The sequence below is a fragment of the Heptranchias perlo genome, chromosome 43 (genome assembly GCF_035084215.1).
Source record: "Heptranchias perlo isolate sHepPer1 chromosome 43, sHepPer1.hap1, whole genome shotgun sequence".
In the NCBI taxonomy this organism is placed as follows: Eukaryota; Metazoa; Chordata; class Chondrichthyes; order Hexanchiformes; family Hexanchidae; genus Heptranchias; species Heptranchias perlo.
Window position 1 is genome coordinate 4,558,922 of NC_090367.1, and position 20,784 is coordinate 4,579,705.

General features: G+C 51.7%; 1 protein-coding gene across 1 annotated transcript; it reads right to left on the reverse strand.

The window, feature by feature from the left end:
* Positions 1–128: 128 nt before the first annotated feature.
* prdx5 (peroxiredoxin 5) lies at positions 129–20,673 on the reverse strand. The gene is made up of 6 exons (XM_067975652.1): positions 20,558–20,673; positions 6,644–6,778; positions 5,657–5,788; positions 3,146–3,184; positions 1,533–1,597; positions 129–354 (listed from the first exon to the last, which is right to left on the reverse strand). The coding sequence occupies exons 1-6, from the start codon at positions 20,648–20,650 to the stop codon at positions 249–251; spliced, it is 570 nt and encodes a 189-aa protein (XP_067831753.1). The 5' UTR covers positions 20,651–20,673; the 3' UTR covers positions 129–248.
* Between the last annotated feature and the right edge of the window lie 111 nt (positions 20,674–20,784).

A 20,784-nucleotide genomic window follows, 5' to 3' on the forward strand; every position in this document is an offset into this window, starting at 1 on the left:
GGGGGGCATGTTGAGGGCAGACTGGTACAACGAGGGAGGGGGGCATGAGGAGAGGTTATCGGCACAGTAACCAGGGGCCTGCTGGAACTGCTCACATCAGTACACAAAGGAAGAAGATGCAGAGCCCATCCAGTTAAAATACTTTTATTATGCTGAGTATAACCCGATATCACGCAAGGTTAGACTCCCACAGTCGAGCAGCCAGTCACTGCTGGCTGCATGTTTTGAAACCAGCTGCTGGGGCCTGTTCAGATTAGTGGGGAGACGTGAGCAGCCAGACTGCAGGTCACTCCTGTTCCGTCTGGTTCCACATTCAGCTTCTTCACAACACCATCCTCAATCACCATTGCAAATCTGAGAGAGAGAGAAAAAAACAGCCCTGCTCAACGTACTGTGAGTTTTAGATTATTCAAGACCAGGACGTTCGTTCCATTCTCCAGCACTTTCATTTGGGCACCGAGTGCCAGAATTAAACACTCCCGGGGCAGGTACAGGGTTAGATACAGAGTAAAGCTCCCTCTACACTGTCCCATCAAACACTCCCAGGGCAGGTACAGGGTTAGATACAGAGTAAAGCTCCCTCTACACTGTCCCATCAAACACTCCCAGGGCAGGTACAGGGTTAGATACAGAGTAAAGCTCCCTCTACACTGTCCCATCAAACACTCCCAGGGCAGGTACAGGGTTAGATACAGAGTAAAGCTCCCTCTACACTGTCCCGTCAAACACTCCCAGGGCAGGTACAGGGTTAGATACAGAGTAAAGCTCCCTCTACACTGTCCCATCAAACACTCCCAGGGCAGGTACAGCACGGGTTAGATACAGAGTAAAGCTCCCTCTACACTGTCCCATCAAACTCTCCCAGGGCAGGTACAGGGTTAGATACAGAGTAAAGCTCCCTCTACACTGTCCCGTCAAACACTCCCAGGGCAGGTACAGCACGGGTTAGATACAGAGTAAAGCTCCCTCTACACTGTCCCGTCAAACACTCCCAGGGCAGGTACAGCACGGGTTAGATACAGAGTAAAGCTCCCTCTACACTGTCCCATCAAACACTCCCAGGGCAGGTACAGCACACGTTAGATACAGAGTAAAGCTCCCTCTACACTGTCCCATCAAACACTCCCGGGGCAGGTACAGGGTTAGATACAGAGTAAAGCTCCCTCTACACTGTCCCATCAAACATTCCCAGGGCAGGTACAGAACAAGTGCCTCATTACCTTTAGGTGTGTGTAGGTAGGGGGAGAAAGACCATAAGAACACCACTCCTGGTCACCGTCTGGTTACACTCCCAGGGCAGGTACAGTACAGAAGCCTGGCACTCCTACACCTGGTTAGCTCAACGCCCACTAAAGTGGCCTGGGAAGCCATGCAGTTTTAAAAACAAAATCTCTATGAAGACCCCACCACCACCTTGGAAGGCTAGCCAGAGGAGGGATGGGAAGGAATGTGCCCTGGGCATTGTCTCCCACATCTCAGACCCCCAAAAACTGATGCACAGAATAAAATACAAAGTGTGGGTTCTATCGTACCTCTTACACCTCTTGTTTCCCAGTGCAGCCACTAACTGCTCCTTGTCCAGCACGAGATCCACAGCCTGCAGAGAGGGAGGAAAGGTTAATGCGTGGGTCGGTGTGAGAGGCAGGCGATCTCCCCCCTGCACGAAGGGAGGGGCACCTGCCCCAAACCTGAACAGGCACAGCCTGAAATCAATTCAATCTGGGATCGCCCGCTGGTGGGAGAGGGGAGAAGAGAGAGAGGACACTCTGGTTTGGACTTGGATACAAGCAGCTGATAGGATATTGGAGCAGTCAGGAACCCAATACCAGCCTCGGGTCCACAGTACTCCAGGGCTCTGCTGGTTGACCAGCAGCCTGGCTCCTTAACGAGTGGGGGAGGCCTGTCACTGGGGCGAGGTTTACTGGGATTCGTCCCACTCACATCCAGATCAGCCGACAAGCCCCAAACAGGAGCAGCTGGAAGATGGTCAGGGCTGATCCGTCCGCATCGTTTGAGCTCCAGTAGTGCCCCGAAACAGTGGGGGGGCGGGGGCAGAAAACGAGGGGGATGAGAACTGTCAGTCTGGGCTCTTGTCTCATTCCACTCAGGGACTCTCCGTGCAGCGTGTCCCTATTGGGGAGGGAGGGGGGAGCGCGAGAGGCAGGGGGAGTGCACGCTCTCCACACCTGGCATGTAGTTTCTCACCGGCAGGGCTCGTGGTCTCCGGTGTCGGCCATGGGATTCCGTGCAGGCTGCGGGCTCGTGAATCCTTTTCGAGTGGCTGGAGGGGGAAGACGCCCGCGGTTTGTGGCGGTTCAGGCCGCTGCCCGGCTGAATGACCCGCCAGCTTCTCGCTGTTTGTCCAGCTGACCCGTGGGGGTAATCTGCAGCCGAGGGATCCCAGCTCCCAGCGACAGGGTCTGGCCCCTCAGATCCCATCGGCGAGCCAGGCTGGCCGATCGATCAGAGGCTCAGGTATCCGACCACTGCGCCTGCTGCATGTCGATCCCAGAGAGACCCCACTTCCCTTCTCTTCCTGCTGCCGCCATCTCAGGAACAGCTCATTTGACCCCGCCTTCCATGCAACCATAGAGGTTTTACAGCACAGGAGACCATTCAGCCCTTTGTGGCTGTGCTACACCAATCCAAATCGAATCTCACTGCCCTGCTCTCTTTCGCGTAACCCTCGATCGTCCTGCTTCAAATACGGCATCCACTTGATTCCCCTCCTAGCAGTGCAAAAACACAGGAAAGGCAGAGAGGTAATGACAGTGGGTCTTCCCCCGGTCATCTCCATCTCCATTTTAATCTGGTCAATGCTCCTCTAACTCTTCTCCTGAGTTCCAATCCCCCTCCCGATGTTCTGTGCTCTCCGTGTATTGATGTGAAGAGTTTCTGATTTCATCTCCCACTCTGACCCAGGACCTCTTAAACCCGAGCTTGGTCTCACCTAACCACCACTTCTCTATCGGTCACACCACCCCCCCTCCCCTTGAACCTCGGTGGTGTCCTGCACTTGGGTCTGGGTCTCTCTCGAAAGCACAGTACACCGGGCAGGTTGGCGTACGTGTTGCTGACAAAGGATCCCACCGTCCACACTTAACGAACAAGGAGCCAGAGGGGGGGGGGGATGTTTGCTACTCACCCTTGCAAAGTTTCCGCTGGGGTCCGCCAGCATCCTCACCTGTGAAGAGAGACGGCAAACAAATATTAGCCCCCCTGCAACCACACCCGGACCAACCGAAGCGCCAGAGATCCTGCTTCAGAACCTCCCTCCACCCCCCGTCGTTGCGCAGTTGGCATTTGGGACACTACGGCTGGGTGGGGGGGGCGCAGCAGGAGCAGGGGGATACGAACTGAGACCAGCCAGAGTTCGTGCTCCTGATCGTTACCCGTTGAGCCCCCCCCTGCTGGGAAGGGTACTCGTGCCCAGGCGATGCCCCCTGTAGTCGAATAGGCCGCCAACACTCCACTGTCGCGGCTCGCACGTAAACGGTGGCCGCTCGGGTGAGGTAACGGGGGGGGGGGGGGGGGGGGGGTGGAAAACGAGGGGGTGGGTGGATGTGGGATGAGACTTGGACCTTTAATGTTTGAGGGAGGAGGAGGAGGAGGATTTACCCCCCCCCCCCCATGAGGTTATTACAGTTAACAACCATCCTGATTTGGGAAAGGGAAAGATGAGGAGGGAGCTGAAAGGAGGAGGCACAGATAAGGTTGGTTAAAGGACAGTGTCCTGGAACTTTCAGTGATCGACGGGGGGGGGGCGGGGGGGGGGGGGGGGCGGGGGGGGGGGGGGGGGGGGGGGGAGGGGGGAGGGAGGGGGGAGGAGGGGTCGGGGGGGGCGGGGGGGGCGAGTGGGTGATGGCTTTTACCGAACACATTGTGATTTCAGTTCCGAGACAGGCCTGTAAGACTTCACTGCTCCCAGCTCAGGGAAGACAGATCATCAGGGAACAGCTGGAGATATGGTCACACTCTCTTCTCCTGCTCCCCCACCCCCCCCTCAATTGGCCAGGTGAGAGAACAGAGAGAGAGTGCCAGCGGGCTATTCGACCACGGACTGCATCGCGGCCAAGCCCACCCCACACCTGCCATCAGCGGTCGCACACTCCGTCCAGTGTGGGCGGTCGGAGAGCTAACAGGAGCAGGGATGCTTGAGGATCTTTCCATTCCTAGCCCGGGAGAGGCAGAGGCCAACCGTAGCGGCCCTCACACCACCCTGGCAGAGGGGGATCAAACTCAGCATAGATCGGGGAGCAGTCTGGGATCTGCTTGCCCTGTTCCATCCTGGACAGCGTATTTACCGACCAAACCATCAGAGATCAGGGTTTGAGTGGGTTTAAGGCTGATGCAGCAAGCAGACATGGATGTATTATCACAGTGCAGTTGGTTGGGAAGGTGAAGGGGCTCTCACTGTAGAGAGGGGCGCCCCGGGTCTGAATTCCAGGACCTCCCCCTCTCATTACTGTCAGCTGTAGATATTGGTCACAACCCTCAATTGAACAGGTATCAGGAGAGTCCTCCGGAGAGTCCTCCTCAAAATCCGATCCGTCTGATGAGGATCCCACTGCACCAGCCCAGAATCGGGCCTCCATCCGAACCCTCCTGCCAATGTGTCACCCAGCGTCCTGCAGGTGCTGGGAGGGTGACACAGCGTCTCCCCTCGATCCAGATTACAGGGGCCGTTTGTTCAGGCTGCGTTTCTCAATCCCAGCCCTTTCCACACACAACAAGTGGAGATAAAGTGATTGCAGTCAGTAAAGGTTAAACACACTAGGGCGTGAGAGGAGATACAAAGTCAAGTAAAGCAGTGGGAGTGCCCTGGGTGGGTGCTGCCAAATATTAGCACGGTAAATTTTATATAGACGGCTCGGGGAGATAAACATACTCGAGTTGGAGAGTTACAGCAGTGAGTGCCGTCCCGTCTGTTAGAACGGAGAGCCAGTAACCCCTCAGACACTGTCCCGTCTGATAGTCGAACAGCCAGTAACCCCCCCAGACACTGTCCCGTCTGATAATCAGACAGCCAGTCACCCCCCAGACACTGTCCCGTCTGATAGTCGAACAGCCAGTCACCCCCCCAGACACTGTCCCGTCTGATAATCAGACAGCCAGTCACCCCCCAGACACTGTCCCGTCTGATAGTCGAACAGCCAGTCACCCCCGGACACTGTCCTGTCTGATAGTTGGACAGCCAGTCACCCCCCAGACACTGTCCCGTCTGTTAGAACGGAGAGCCAGTAACCCCCCAGACACTGTCCCGTCTGATAGTCGAACAGCCAGTAACCCCCCCAGACACTGTCCCGTCTGATAATCAGACAGCCAGTCACCCCCCAGACACTGTCCCGTCTGTTAGAACGGAGAGCCAGTAACCCCCCAGACACTGTCCCGTCTGATAGTCGAACAGCCAGTAACCCCCCCAGACACTGTCCCGTCTGATAATCAGACGGCCAGTAACCCCCCCAGACACTGTCCCGTCTGATAATCAGACAGCCAGTAACACCCCAGATACTGTCCCGTCTGTTAGAACGGAGAGACAGTAACACCCCAGACACTGTCCCGTCTGATAATCAGACAGCCAGTAACCCCCCAGACACTGTCCTGTTGGCAAGGAGCTGGTTGGTTGTTTTCTGATCGCGGAGTCACTCTCACTCACCTTCCCCTCGGCCTTCTGGTCCTTACCCCAAGCTTTCATCACGAAAGCGTCATTGACCGCGATGCAGGCGATGATTTCAATTCCCTTTTTCGTCAGCTCATCGTATTTTTTAATAAAGCTCGGCAAGTGGGACTGGGTAAAGAGAAAAATCCAGAGTTACAGTCAAGAAAAAGGTACCTGATCCTGTGATCCAACACTCCGAGCTGGCCCGGTTTATAAAGGGACGAATGGGGGCCCGGTTTACCCGTCTCTCCCCACATTCTGTCTCCCCCTCAGTTGGATTACGTCCTCCCGACCCCAAGGAAAAATCACACACACACACGACGACAGCACCCTCGATCCACCCCCTCCCAACTACAGCACCTCCTACCCCACGAACTGTCAGCTTGGCTCAGTTGGTGGCAGTCTCGCCTCCGAGTCAGAAGGTTGTGGGTTCGAGCCCCACTCCAGAGACCTGAGCCCGTAATCCTGGCTGACACTCCAGTGCAGTACTGAGGGAGTGCTGCACTGTCGGAGGTGCCGTCTTTGAAACGAGAGGTTAACCGTAAAAAGATCCCGGGGGGGGGGGGTCTATTCGAAGAGCAGAGGGGTTCTCCCAGCGATCTGACCAACACTCTCCTGTCAACGAACACCACCAAAACAGATTAACGGAACAGTCGTCTCATTTGCCATGTGTGGGATCTTGCTGTGCGCAAATTGGCAGTCAGCATTAACAGAGACTTCCAAAGTACTTCATTGGCTGTGAAGCCTTTTGGGACGTTCTGAGGAAGGGACAGACGCTGCATAAGCGGGAGCTCACAAGGCTCGCTCTGTGATGCCCTCACAGTCAAATAGCCTGTTGATACCGGCTCAAACATGAGCAATGGAGAGATGGAACCTGGCAGGGAGCTCCAGCCCTGCTGGCTTCTGTGGGGGGGGGGAAAAAGAGAAAAGGTTTGGCACGAGAAAGGCCCGATGAGCTTGAGATGGTAGTGACATGCACCATACCTCACTACATGCTGGTGTGAACGCTCCAGGCACGCCAATGAGAATACCCTTCTTTCCCTTGAAGAGGTCCGCAATGTTGACGATGGTATGGGGGTCCCCTTCATGGACTTCGATAGAAGGCAATTTGTCACCAACCTGTGATTCGGGCAAATCAGACACATAACCGGTCAATTCACCAATGGCTGACGCACTGGTCACATTCGAGGACACACCTGGCTCCCTGTGTGCGCGTACAGCTCCCTAAAACATCACCGCGAGAGCGCGCACACACACTGGCCCGCGTCTCACGGGTCCAATTCTCCCCTCAGCACCCTCCGCGTCAATGCTCAGACACCCACTTTAAACGTACTCCCAGTCATTACCGCAAGCACCACTCGGAGTCACTCCCACAGCAAAACACAAATGCCAGGACGGTACTACATTCAGTGCAGATGGGCAGTCACTTATCATTAGAACCTTACATCGCAGGAGGAGGCCAGTCCGGCTCTTTGAAAGAGCCATCAGGGACGATGGGCCGAATGGGGAAAGGGACTAAAGGGAGAGAGCTCCTTCAGAGAGAGGGCACAGGTACGATGAGTCGAGTAGCCCCCTCTGCGCTGTAAAATTCTAAGTCACAACTACATGTCTGTTATTTTTAATTTATTCCCATCTCTCGAGTAGAGGTGTTGAAACCATGGCCTCCTCCCCCATCGAGCCCCGGCAGTCCGGTCCCACGAAGCCCAGGCACCTCAGCCCTATTTGCCTCCATGTTCCTCACTCGCTGGTTTGCCCCTGTTTGAATTTCGTGGGCCTGGAGGTTTAGAAAGGGCTGGTCTTCTCGTTGTCGCTTCATTGGTGGCTGGACCACAGATCAGAACGCCAGGATCTAAAAAGGTATCTGGGAATTAATGGGGACCAGGGATTTAAACATTAGTCATAAGCACCAATGTATCCCGTCCCGCTACTCAAAAGGCCTGGACTCTCCACATAGGATCACCTGCTGGTTTGTATTATCCACAAGGGGAGAGGTCTCCTCTGATGGCTGCTAACTTGATTTTCATTGTATACAGCGGTATAGGACTAACAGAGCACGTTGTTCCATGGGGCAGGGGGGGGAAGCAGAGGAGAAGAGTGCAAAAGAGATTGCTTCATGACAGTTCCACCTGTTGTAGAGACGGAAGCAGCCAGACTTTTGGCAGTTTCGCAGTACGTTCCCAGCCGTGTGTGTGGGTGTGTACACACACATACATTACCCAGGGTGGCAGCTGGTGTCAGACAGTCGGAGGGGAAATGCAGCCTCTGTTAACAATCTGCGTCAGCAGCATATCTGTACAGATCAATCGCAGAAACGTACACCTAAACCGGGGGGGGCAGGGAGATACACGAGTTCAAGCCCCGCTCTGCTTGGAGCGGGAAACACGAGACATTTTAGGAGCAGGAAGAGGCCGTTAGGTCCCATGCCTTGTCCCTCCCACCAAATCCCTCAACCCAAAGGCCCAAAGGCTTTTCCTGCACGGAAGGAGGAGGCCATTTGGCCGATCGGTCTCTTTCGCGAGAATAATCCAAAATTAATCCCACTGCATCGTGTTCTCCCCATCGCCCCGAATCTTCCTTTGCTGCAAATATTTACCCACTTTTCCCTGAAAAAAGGTGCAGTGGTCTCTGCCTCAACTACTCCTTGTGGCAAAGCACCCCATGCTCCAACCACCATCTCCTCACTCTCAGTGAGGATTTAAACTGACGCTCCCCTCGTCACTTGACTGCCCAACCAGAGGAAACAAAGTCAACAGGGCAAGACCGTAAAAAACTCAATCAATTCGCCTCTTAGCCTTCTCTCCCCCAGTGGAAATACTCCCTATCTTTTCACCATATCCCTCACTCCGTTCTCTCCAGAAACACATTGAAGAAAAAGACAGACTTGCATTTATATAGCGCCTTTCACGTACTTTTGAAGTGCAGTCACTGTTGTAATGTAGGAAACGCGGCAGCCAATTTGCGCACAGCAAGATCCCGCAAACAGCAACGAGATAATGACCAGATCATCTGTTTCAGTGATGTTGACTGGGCTGAAAAATCCCACCTGATTGCCCATCTTACTCCCAACTTTGTAAACAGCCGTGTAGCTGGTGTCCCGCTGGTATTTTGAGCCTTTACCGTTTGTGCAGGGCTTTCCCAGATCAAGGTCGCCAAATCCCTCCACAATTTAGTCCTTCTGCACCATGCTATTTGGAGATTTAACAAGCAACGGGAGCCTCCAGCCCTATAGGCAGCCAACGAGCTGTCGGATATAATTAAAGGCCACCCGCTTTGGGAAAGCTGCGGGGGGAAAGTTGCCCTGTTGATTAACAGATGCAGAGTGGGGGATTCATTCAACAAACATGTTTATCTCGCCTGGGAGGCTCCAGGGAATAGTCCTGGAACAACCTGCCTGATCCGCAGGTCACACTCCTGGGGGTAGATGTCACAACACTGTTCTGCCCCGTCCCGTCGTTTGCGAGCTGATTCAAAGCACTCGAAACCTGGAGAACACAGAGTGGACTCAAGCCCGTGCCGACCCTGGCCCCTTACACTGGCTCCTCGCACCCTGTTCCGATGCAGGGCCAGCTCCTTGTGCTCTGCACCCTACGATGAACGTAGCTACAACCCCTTTGTAAATGAGGTCCTACTCCCCACCAGCACGCCGTGGCTGCAGTGTGTTGTTTCTTTGGGATGCACTGCAGCAACTCACCAAGGCTTCTTCGGCAGCACCTCATAAGAAATAGGAGCAGGAGTAGGCCATATGGCCCCTCGAGCCTGCTCCACCATTTAATAAGATCAAGGCTGATCTTCGACCTCAACTCCACTTTCCCGCCCGATCCCCATATCCCTTGATTCCCTTAGAGTCCAAAAATCTATCGATTTCAGCCTTGAATATACTCAACGACTGAGCCTCCACAGCCCTCTGGGGTAGAGAATTCCAAAGATTCACAACCCTCTGAGTGAAGAAATTCCTCCTCATCTCAGTCCTAAACGGCCGACCCCTTATCCTGAGACTATGTCCCCTAGTTCTAGACTCTCCAGCCAGTGGGAAACAATCTCTCAGCGTCTGCCCTGTCAAGCTGTCTAAGAATTTTATACGTTTCAATGAGATCACCTCTCATTCTTCTAAACTCCAGAGAGTATAGGCCCATTCTACTCAATCTCTCCCCATAGGACAACCCTCTCATCCCAGGAATCAATCTAGTGAATCTTCGTTGCACTGCCTCTAAGACAACTATATCCTTCCCTAGATAAGGAGACCAAAACTGTACGCAGTTCCCCAGGTGTGGTCTCACTAAAGCTCTGTGCAATTGCAGCAAGACTTCCATACTCTTGTACTCCAACCCCCTTGCAGTAAAGGCCAACATGCCATTTGCTTTTCTAATTGCTTGCTGTACCTGCATGTTAATTTTCCATATTTCTTGTACCAGGACACCCAAATTTCTCTCAACACCAACATTTAATAGCTTCTCACCATTTAAAAAAATATTCTGCTTTTCTATTCTTCCTACCAAAGTGAATAACCTCACATTTCCCCACATTATACTCCATCTGCCATCTTCTTGCCCTCTCACTTAACCTGTCTATATCCCTTTGCAGACTCTTGTGTCCTCCTCACAGCTTACTTTCCCACCCAGCTTTGTATCGTCAGCAAACTTGGATAAATTACACTCGGTCCCTTCATCTAAGTCTTTAATATAGATCATAAATAGCTGAGGCCCAAGCACTGATCCTTGCGGCACCCCACTAGTTACAGCCTGCCAACCTGAAAAATGACCCGTTTATTCCCACTCTCTGTTTTCTGTCTGTTAACCAATCCTCTATCCTTGCTAATACATTACCCCCAACCCCATAAGCCCTTATCTTGTGTAACAACCTTTTGTGTGGCATCTTATCGAATGCCTTTTGAAAATCCAAATATACTACACCCACTGGTTCCTCTTTGTCTACCCTGCTAGTTACATCCTCAAAAAACTCTACTGGATTTGCCAAACATGATTTCCCTTTCATAAAACCACAATGACCCTGCCTAATCATGTTATGATGTTTTAAGTGCCCTTAATAACCACTTCCTTAATGATGGATTCCAGCATTTTCCCGACAACTGACGTCAGGCTAACTGGCCTGTAGTTCCCTTTTTTCTCTCTCCCTCCTTTCTTGAATAGTGGTGTTACATTTGCTACCTTCCAATCCGCTGGAACCATTCTAGAATCTAGGGAATGTCAGAAGATCATAACCAATGCATCCACTAACTCTGAAGCCACCTCTTTTAGAACCTTAGGGTGTAGGCCATCAGGTCCAGGGGATTTATCGGCTTTAAGTCCCATTAATTCTCTTTACTAATATTACTTAAAGCTCCTCACTCTCATTAGCCCCTTGGTTCCCCACTATTTCTGGTATGTTTTTTGTGTCTTCTACTGTGAAGACAGATATAAAATATTTGTTTAACGTATCTGCTATTTCCTTATTCCCCATTAGAATTTCATGTTTACTTTTGCTGCTCTCTTCCTTTTTACACACTTGTAGAAGCTCTTACAATGTGTTTTTATATTTCTTGCTAGTTTACTCTCTCATTCTATTTTCTCCCTGTATCAATTTTTTGGTCATCCTTTGCTGGTTTCTATAACTCAGGCTTACTAGTCTTCTTTTAATCGAATACTATCCTTAACTTCTTTAGTTCCCAAACCCACAACCTCCACCACCACCTAGAGGGACAAGGGCAGCAGGTGCATGGGACCGACACCATCACCTCTGAGTCACACACCGTCCCGACTTGGAAATATATCGGCCGTTCCTTCATCGTCACTGGGTCAAAATCCTGGAACTCCCTCCCTAACAGCACTGTGGGAGAACCGTCACCACACGGACTGCAGCGGTTCAAGAAGGCGGCTCACCACCACCTTCTCAAGGGGCAACTAGGGATGGGCAATAAATGCCTGGACACCCAAGTCACGAGAATAATTTTTTTTTTTTTTTTAAAAAGACCTTGCAATACGAAACTCAGGCAAGAGGCCAAGGCCCACACTTCACGAGAAGGCAAGAAAAGGTAAACCAAGGAGCGTCGTCAACTTGGGATTTTAAACGCCTGCAGATTGTAGCAGGAAAGGAAGACTTAGGGAGATGAGTCTTGAGAATGAACAAGAGGAGACAGAAGAGGAGAGGGCCATCTAACCCCTCGAGCCTGTTCCGCCATTCAATTAGATCCATCTCTATCTACCCTCCTTGGTTCCGTAACCCTTAATACCCTTGCCTAACAAAAACCTATCAATCTCAGTTTTGACATTTTCAATTGACCCCATCACCCACCCCAAGCCTCAACAGCTTTTTGGGGGAAAAGAGAGTTCCAGATTTCCACTCCCCTTTGTGTGAAGAAGTCACCACGGTGAAGCAGTGGGGGGGAGGAACCCACCTGCGGTGGTGTCTTCAGAGAGAACTAGAGAGGAAAGCACTGACCACAGAAACAGCGACAAAAATAGAGAAACGAGGGAGGTGACAGAAAGAGGTTGGAGGCGCGAGGTGAGGGAAGTGTTGTCTGTCAGACACCAGGGCAAGGAGCGGCATCACAGAACATAGGAACAGGTGGAGGCCATTCAGCCCCTCGAGCCCGGTTCCACCATTCATTATTAGATCACGGCTGATCTGTACCTGAAACTCCATTTCCCTTCTTACCCAAAGATCTATCGATCTCAGTCTTCAAAATTTCAATTGTCCCCCAGCATCCACAGCCTTTTGTGGGGGGGGGGGGAAATTCCAGATTTCCACTCCCTTTTGTGCGAAAAAATGCTTCCTGATTTCACTTCTGAACGACCCAGCTTCTAATTTTAAGATTGCGCTCTCTTGTTCTGGATTCCCCCCACCAGAGGAAGGAGTTTCTCTCTATCTACCCCATCGAATCACTATTATTTAAAAAGGCCTTGACCAGATCACCCCTCGAACCTACTACACTCAAGGGAATACAAACTAAGTGTATGCGACCTGTCCTCATAATTTACCCCTTTAAGCCCATGTATCATTCTGGTGTATCTGTGCTATTTCCCACCTCAAGAACAATACATCTTTCTTGAGATTTGGTTCCCAAACCTGAATGCAGCACTCCAGAAGGGGCCTGGTCAAGGTTCTGTACAACTGAAGCATAATTTCCTGCCCTTGGTGTTCCAGCCCCCTTGAGATAAAGGCCATTCGCCTTTTAAATTATTAATTGTCCAATGGCAGGATCAGGGATTACTCGGTGAAGTAACCCACGGTGACGTCTGTCTATCCCAAACTGCTCCTGACTTGAGCCCATAATCCAGGCCGACACTTGCAGTGCAGCGCTGAGGGAGTGCTGCACTGTCGGAGGTGCCGTCTTTCAAATGAACCGTTAAACCGAGGCCTCATCTGTCTGCTCAAGTGGATGTTAAAGATCCCACAGGACTGTGAGGAAGAGCAGGGGAGTTCACCCCGATGCCCTGGCCAATATTTATCCCTCAACCAAAACACAGATTATCTGGTCTTGTATCTCTTTCCTGTTTGTGGGATCTTGCTGTGCGCAAATTGGCTGTCGCATTTTCCTACGTTACAAACAGTGACGATGCTTGACGGGCTGTGAAGTGCTTTTTGTTCGCAAAAGGTGCTGTATAAAAAGCAAGTTCGGTCTGTTCTGGTACCACCACAGAGTCTATTACCATTACCCAGTTAGTTGATCTCAAGAGGCAACAAGTGTCTTAGACAAGTAGTTACAGGGGTTACGTTTAACTGGGAGAAACAGTTAACAAGAGGCACGGCAGATGATTCCCAATCGAAGGCCACGTTCTCGGCTAGGGAATAACCACAGCAGCTCGGGGAGGGCAAAGGAAAAAAAAAAACGAAGAAATTAAGATTTGAGACAGATTTACACGGGCGGAATGCAACCTCAGGAGAACTGCTGGCCTCCGATTACAGCATGTCAAATCTGTCCAGTCACCGGGTGTGGCTGCACCTGTGGGATGGTTGCACGATGTCCTTGGTTCCAATTTCTGATAATTAAGTGGATCGCCCCTCCCTATCTCCGTAACCTCCTCCAGCCCTACAACATCTCTGCCTTCCTCCAATTCTGGCCTCTTGCACGTCCCCGATTTTAAATCGCTCCACCATTGGCGGCCGTGCCTTCAGCTGCCTGGGCCCTAAGCTCTGGAATTCCCTCCCTAAACCCCTCTCTCCTCCTTTTTAGACGCTCCTTAAAACCTCTTTGACCAAGCTTTTGGTCACTTGTCCTAATATTTCCTTATGCGGCTAGTGTTAACTTTGTCTGGTAACGCTCCTGTGAAGTGGGGGACTGAAACTGCCCCCAACTCCCCCCTCCTCCAAAGCTCACTGAAGACTTTTAAAAAGAACTTGCATTTACATAGCGCCTTTCACGGCCTCAGGACATCCCTGAGTGCTTCACAGCCAATGAAGTACTTTTGATGTGTAGTCACTGTTGTGATGTAGGAAACGCGGCAGCCAATTTGCGCACAGCAAGATCCCACAAACGGCAATGTGATAATGAGCAGATAACCTGTTTTCAGGTGTTGTTTGAGGGATAAACACTGTCCAGGGCACTGGGGAGAACTCCCCCTGCTCTTCTTCCAATAGTGGCCGTGGGATCTTTTACATCCACCTGAGAGGGGCAGACGGGGCCTCGGTTTAACGTCTCATCCGAAAGGCGGCACCTCCGACAGTGCAGCACTCCCTCAGTACTGGCACTGGGAGTGTCGGCCTGGATTATGGAGCTCAAGTCTCTGTGGGACTTGAACCCATGACCTTCTGACTCAGAAGTCAGAGGCGAGAGTGCTCACTGAGGCACGGCTAACACTGGTTTTACAGTCTAACTCCTCGTCCTGGGTCCTTTGAAGTAAGGGAACAATAGGGTAGTGTTCTGTGTAAGTCAGCTGAGGTCACAAATTCCTGTAATAGAGATATAATAATTAGCAGACGAGAGAGAGAGAGAGAGAGAGAGACCCAGCATCCTATACATTGGAAACAAAGGCGGAAATAAAATTGCAGTTTGAGAGTGGGAACGACAGGAGGGAAATTCTGGTAAATCGAAATTTATTTCCTTCTCACTATCTTGCGGTGGGGTGACTGGGAGTCTCGAGTGGGTGAGCAATCTCCCCAGCCCCGTCCTTGAGCAATAAGTTGCCACTGGTGAATTATCTTAATCTGCAGTACCTGCCCGCCCTCAACAAACCTCAGCCACTGTTTGCTCAACATTGCATCCCCGTCCAGCGTAATATCTCAGTGACCGCAAAGATTAAAACTAAAACCTTTACCAGGGCAGATTCAACATTGACTCTCGTTATCGAGTGTGACTAAGTAGTCTCTTACACACAGTCATGCTACAGGTTAGATACGAGGTGACCTGTGAAAGCATACAGATTAAAACAGAGCTTGCGGTCCAAGTCGCAGTATTTAATATGGGACGTTAAGCTCACCCGGTCAAGGCATCATCCCATGTGTTTAAGTTACAGGGGCAATAAAATCCACCGGAGCAGTGTTTCTCCCCCCACGGTGAGATTTTCCCAGCCATTCTCTCCCCACCTAACTCTGCACAGAGGGGCGCCCAACCCACTGGAAAAGCCCTCTATAGCTGGCAATCAGGAACGACACTCCCAACCAATTCGCCCACCCCTACTGCGAGACCCTGTGGCCTCTGGCGCTCTTACTGTTCGATATGGAAGCGGGTGGGCTCTCGCCTGTATCAGACTATCTGACCCTCGCTCCGTGGCACTAAGCTGGCCCTCAGGGGGGCCAGTGGACTGCCCCAAGCAGTTTAAAAGAAGCACAAAAGCAGAGAAGGGTGTACTGCTGAAATTATAACGATTACCCCCTCCCGCCAACCCACACCACAACTTGTGTTTATACAGTGCCTTTAATGTAGAAAAACGTTCCAAGGCGCTTCACAGGAGCGTCACCAGACAAAGTTAACACTAGCTGCATAAGGAAATATTAGGACAAGTGACCAAAAGCTTGGTCAAAGAGGTTTTAAGGAGCGTCTTAAAGGAGGAGAGGGAATTCCAGAGCTCAGGGGCCTAGGCAGCTGAAGGCACGGCCGCCAATGGTGGAGGGAAGGGAGTGGGGGGATGCACAAGAGGCCAGAGTTGGAGGAGCGCAGAATTCTCGGAGGAGGTCACAAGGATAGGGAGGGGTGGAGGCCATGGGAGGAATTTGAACAGGAGGATGAGAATTTTAAAACGGAAGCACTCTCTTCGAATGCTGACTGCCCTGCTGTGCATTTGCAGCACCTGGGAGCCGCCTTCCAACACCAAAAGCACACCAAACGTCAAGAAGGAGCCACACTGAACGCACACACAGGACTGGTAGCCTGGTTACAGTATCGGGAGGGCTACAGTCACTGTGCAATGGGACACAACCCTCTATTACAGCCAGGTGGTTTGGTATCTAGATTAGAGAAGGCTTCACAAAGCAGGAAACAATGGCTGCCAAAATTCAACCTGGGCTCAGATCCATGTACGAGGGGATTATTCTCAACTACAGAGCTGCTAAGCAGTATTAAGCACTGAAATAGGAGAGTGTAGGGTTTTTTTTAAAATTGAGAAATCTAGGTGAAGAGCTAAGGCCCGTAGTGCAGGATACAACTGCACCGAGAGCAGCAGGGGAGAAACAGGGAAGTAGTGGTTTGCTGACACCCAGCTGGGATTTTATGAAGGGTGTGGGGGGAAAGATTGAGCAAAGTACAGGATTGCACAGTTTGGAGGAGCTGGAGGTGGGGGGGAAGTGCATTAGAGTAGGAGATGGTGTGGCAAGACTTGATTTCAACACAAGGAAGGAAGGATGATATATGTCATCGCCTGTCGAGACTGGCCTTGGCTCCACTGCTGCTGCCCCAGCTAATCCAGCACAGGCCAGGAATCAAACTGGGATCATGTCCGATTTGTAGGGCACAGAAATGTTGGTTCAGCAGCCAGCAGGTCCTCACAACATCTTCAAAAGCAGAAGCAGAATCCACAAGGGATTTTAAAAGGGAAATGGATAAATATGAGGAAAAGAAATTAAAACGGTCAGCGGAAAGGACAGGGGAACGGGACAAAGGGGAGAGTTTTCCCCCAGAGAGGGGGCAATGGGGAAAGGGCTGAGGAATGGGAATAAGGGGAGAGCTCTTTCATAGAGAGGGGGCAATGGGGAATGGGGAAAGGGCTGAGGAATGGGAATAAGGAGAGAGCTCTTTCATAGAGAGGGGGCAATGGGGAATGGGGAAAGGGCTGAGGAATGGGAATAAGGAGAGAGCTCTTTCATAGAGAGGGGGCAATGGGGAAAGGGCTGAGGAATGGGAATAAGGAGAGAGCTCTTTCATAGAGAGGGGACAATGGGGAAAGGGCTGAGGAATGGGAATAAGGAGAGAGCTCTTTCATAGAGAGGGGGCAATGGGGAATGGGGAAAGGGCTGAGGAATGGGAATAAGGGGAGAGCTCTTTCATAGAGAGGGGACAATGGGGAAAGGGCTGAGGAATGGGAATAAGGAGAGAGCTCTTTCATAGAGAGGGGACAATGGGGAAAGGGCTGAGGAATGGGAATAAGGAGAGAGCTCTTTCATAGAGAGGGGGCAATGGGGAATGGGGAAAGGGCTGAGGAATGGGAATAAGGGGAGAGCTCTTTCATAGAGAGGGGACAATGGGGAAAGGGCTGAGGAATGGGAATAAGGAGAGAGCTCTTTCATAGAGAGGGCACATGGGGAAAGGGCTGAGGAATGGGAATAAGGAGAGAGCTCTTTCATAGAGAGGGGGCAATGGGGAATGGGGAAAGGGCTGAGGAATGGGAATAAGGGGAGAGCTCTTTCATAGAGAGGGGACAATGGGGAAAGGGCTGAGGAATGGGAATAAGGAGAGAGCTCTTTCATAGAGAGGGCACATGGGGAAAGGGCTGAGGAATGGGAGAGCTCTTTCATAGAGAGGGCCTGGGGTGGGGGGAACTGTATGGCCTCCTTCTGTGCTGTAAAATTCTATGATGCTCCAAAGTAAGCAATGGTGGATTAGTGAGGGTACAGAAGAATGCAGAGGGCACAGGCTGGTGACTGGAAAGTGGAGAACTGTAAGACAATCCAGGATTTCAGACCATGAACTTGTAGATAAGATTTTTTTTTAATGAAAACAAACACAAGTCTTATCTGGAGTATGCTGCCAAGCACTTACACACCCACTCCAAAAATACCAGACATTTTGTAAGAGCTTCCTGTGAAAAGTTTATTCCCTGATTCTGCAACACAAAATGTGGCAATGCATGAAATCACCATTTCATATCTATCTCTCTCTCTCGTACAGTTTAGATGGTAGCATGCCCCACAGAAAATTACTTCCAGATTTCAGGCGTCTCAAACTCTTTCCCCCCCTCCCAAACGTACATAACATGTTCATTGTGTTGGAAAGAATAGATCCCAGCAACTCTGCCCAAAGCCGGTCTAAACCTGTTTTAACTTGGCAGGGACGGGAGTGTCTCAAACCTGCTCCCAGCGTCTGGGCGATGGGAGGATGGAAAGAAAAGGCAGCAGCCCGTGCACGGGCTCGGCTGTGACAGCCCCCATGGTAGAAGAGCCTGCTGACATTCACACAAGGTTGGAGCCGGGTACCAGACAGCGTCGCCCAGCAAGAGTCAGTGCTTTCAGGAGAGGGGAGGATATTGGGCACGGTCTCTAGGAGCAGCCCAGCTCCCCTGTTGATGAATGAGCAGGGCCACAAGGCCAGGCCCCGGTCTGCACGCTGACCATCAATGCTCTTTGTCAGCTCGGGCCCAAAGCAACGAGCCATTGCCTAAGCTTCCCACCAACAGCTGACAGGCGGAAGAGAGAGAGGCCCTTGCACCTGAAGGTGCAGTGTGACACGGAGGGATGGGTGGGTTATGAAAGAAACACAGAAGAACGGGCTTCAGCTGTCCCCCGCCCATTACTGATCCCTTCACTCCGTAATCCTGTAAGTGATGCTGTCAGTGCTGGTTTAACAGTCAATAAAGGCAGTGGTTTAGATACAGATCACAGATAAAGATCACTGTGACAAACACAGCTGTATGACACACAAAGCACTTTCTCCTAAACTCCGCTCGAAAATCTATATTCACCAGATTCTCCCAATAGAGATGCAACAAGTTAATTCCAGCATCCCCATTTATCCCTTCCGAAGGCTCTCGCAGTGATATGTCCTCCAGTAACACAGCCCTCCTCCTCCTCCTCCTCCCATGTAAACAAACACAGCGAGAATCAGGAGACTATTCTTTTGCGAGGGGGTTGAGTAATCACAGCCAAGCCCGGTCGCTGTCCTCACCCAATGTCCACAGACCTGCAACCTACCTGCTCCGCCCTCTCAGGTGGATGTAAAAGATCCCGAAGAGCAGGGGAGTTCTCCCCAGTGTCCCCGGGGCCAATATTTATCCCTCAACCAACATCACCGACACAGACGATCTGGTCATTAGCACGTTGCTGTTTGCGGGAGCTTGCTGTGCGCAAATTGGCTGCCACATTTGCCCTAAGATACAACAGTGACAACCCTTCAAAAGTTGGCTGTAAAATCGCTTTGGGTCGTCCTGAAAGGTGGATGCAAATGAAAGTTATTTTTTTCTTACTGTAAATGCAGACAAGCATCCAAAGCAAATAAAATGCACATCAAGTGGAAAATCTGAGCCCACCAACCCCATGTCAGGGAGATTTTAAGACAAACTAGAGATCTAATCGGATTTACTGTATTTAACATAAAAGACAGACAGTACCAAAATCAGTCAATCTGCAAGAGAGAAAGGTTAAAGACCCACTGTTCACACATTTTTAAAAATACTAACAGATTTGCTGTGTATTCCCGGCATTTTCTGTTTTCCAATTTTGTTTTTTTTAATCCCTATTCAGAACACTCCTGAAGCACTTTGGGGCGTCACGAGGTTGTGAAAGGCACTATAGAAATTCTTGTCTTTTTGAAGAGGAGACTGCAGCACTGTACCTAGACACCAAGGATTCAAAAGAGAAGCTCTGGGTTCGAGTGTGGAGGAGCTTTCAGGATTTGCAAAACGTTTAGAAGAGCAAACCCAATTTTGCAGAGCAGTCCAATCCGCCAACTGAGTCGGACTCAAACCCTGGATCCAACTCACTCCTGAAGATAAAACACAGCTCCGACTGTTTTCAGTGATTCTCCATCAATCCCTTTGCCTCTGGCTCCCTGAGACTGACAGTCCCCGGGGGATCTTACTCCAACAGCCTTGGAGGGGGGGGGGGGGGAAATCTTACTCCAACAGCCTTGGAGGTGTGGGGAGGGGGGGTCTTACTCCAACAGCCTTGGAGGGGGGGGGGGAAATCTTACTCCAACAGCCTTGGAGGTGGGGGGGGGGGGGAATCTTACTCCAACAGCCTTGGAGGTGTGGGGAGGGGGGAATCTTACTCCAACAGCCTTGGAGGTGTGGGGAGGGGGGAATCTTACTCCAACAGCCTTGGAGGTGTGGGGAGGGGGGAATCTTACTCCAACAGCCTTGGAGGGGGGGGGAATCTTACTCCAACAGCCTTGGAGGGGGGGGGGGGGGGAATCTTACTCCAACAGCCTTGGAGGGGGGGGGGGGGGAATCTTACTCCAACAGCCTTGGAGGGGGGGGGGGGGAATCTTACTCCAACAGCCTTGGAGGTGTGGGGGGGGATCTTACTCCAACAGCCTTGGAGGAGGGGGGAGGGGGGAGGGGGGGGATCTGACTCCAACAGCCTTGGAGGAGGGGGGAGGGGGGGGATCTTACTCCAACAGCCTTGGAGGAGGGGGTGGTTGGTGTTAGACGGAGATCACTCCCTCCTCCCCTGCCCCAGAGCCTCTCATTAGCGGGGGATCGAGGCTCTGCCATTAATGGTCAGTGGAAGATGACCATGAACCCTGACCCTCCATTAGCTTGACCTCTGCCCCCCCCCCCCCGGGGCCCCTGACAGCCCCCCTCTCCCTCCCCTTACCTGGATGGGCATTGCTGCGGCTGTGGTGCGGTGGATCTGCCGTGAGCTGAAGCGCACGATTCCCCAAAGCCTCTGGTCCAGGAGCTGCCTCATCCTCGCCTTTTTTATCCACTCACCGCGCTGCGAGCGCGCGCGTCAGGCGCCCGGCGCCCGGCCCATTCCCGCCCCCGCACTCACACACCGTCACCCCTGGCAACGCGCATGAGCACAACCTAACTCGGCACACA

Bases quoted from the DNA above. Each gene is read 5' to 3' on its own strand.
- prdx5 (XM_067975652.1), bottom strand. From the start codon at position 20,650: ATGAGGCAGCTCCTGGACCAGAGGCTTTGGGGAATCGTGCGCTTCAGC. The intron at 5,789-6,643 runs GTATGGTGCATG...CTCTTTACCCAG, and splicing joins TCACACCAGCATGTAGTGAG to TCCCACTTGCCGAGCTTTAT. The intron at 355-1,532 runs GTACGATAGAAC...TCTCTCTCTCAG, and splicing joins GGAAACAAGAGGTGTAAGAG to ATTTGCAATGGTGATTGAGG.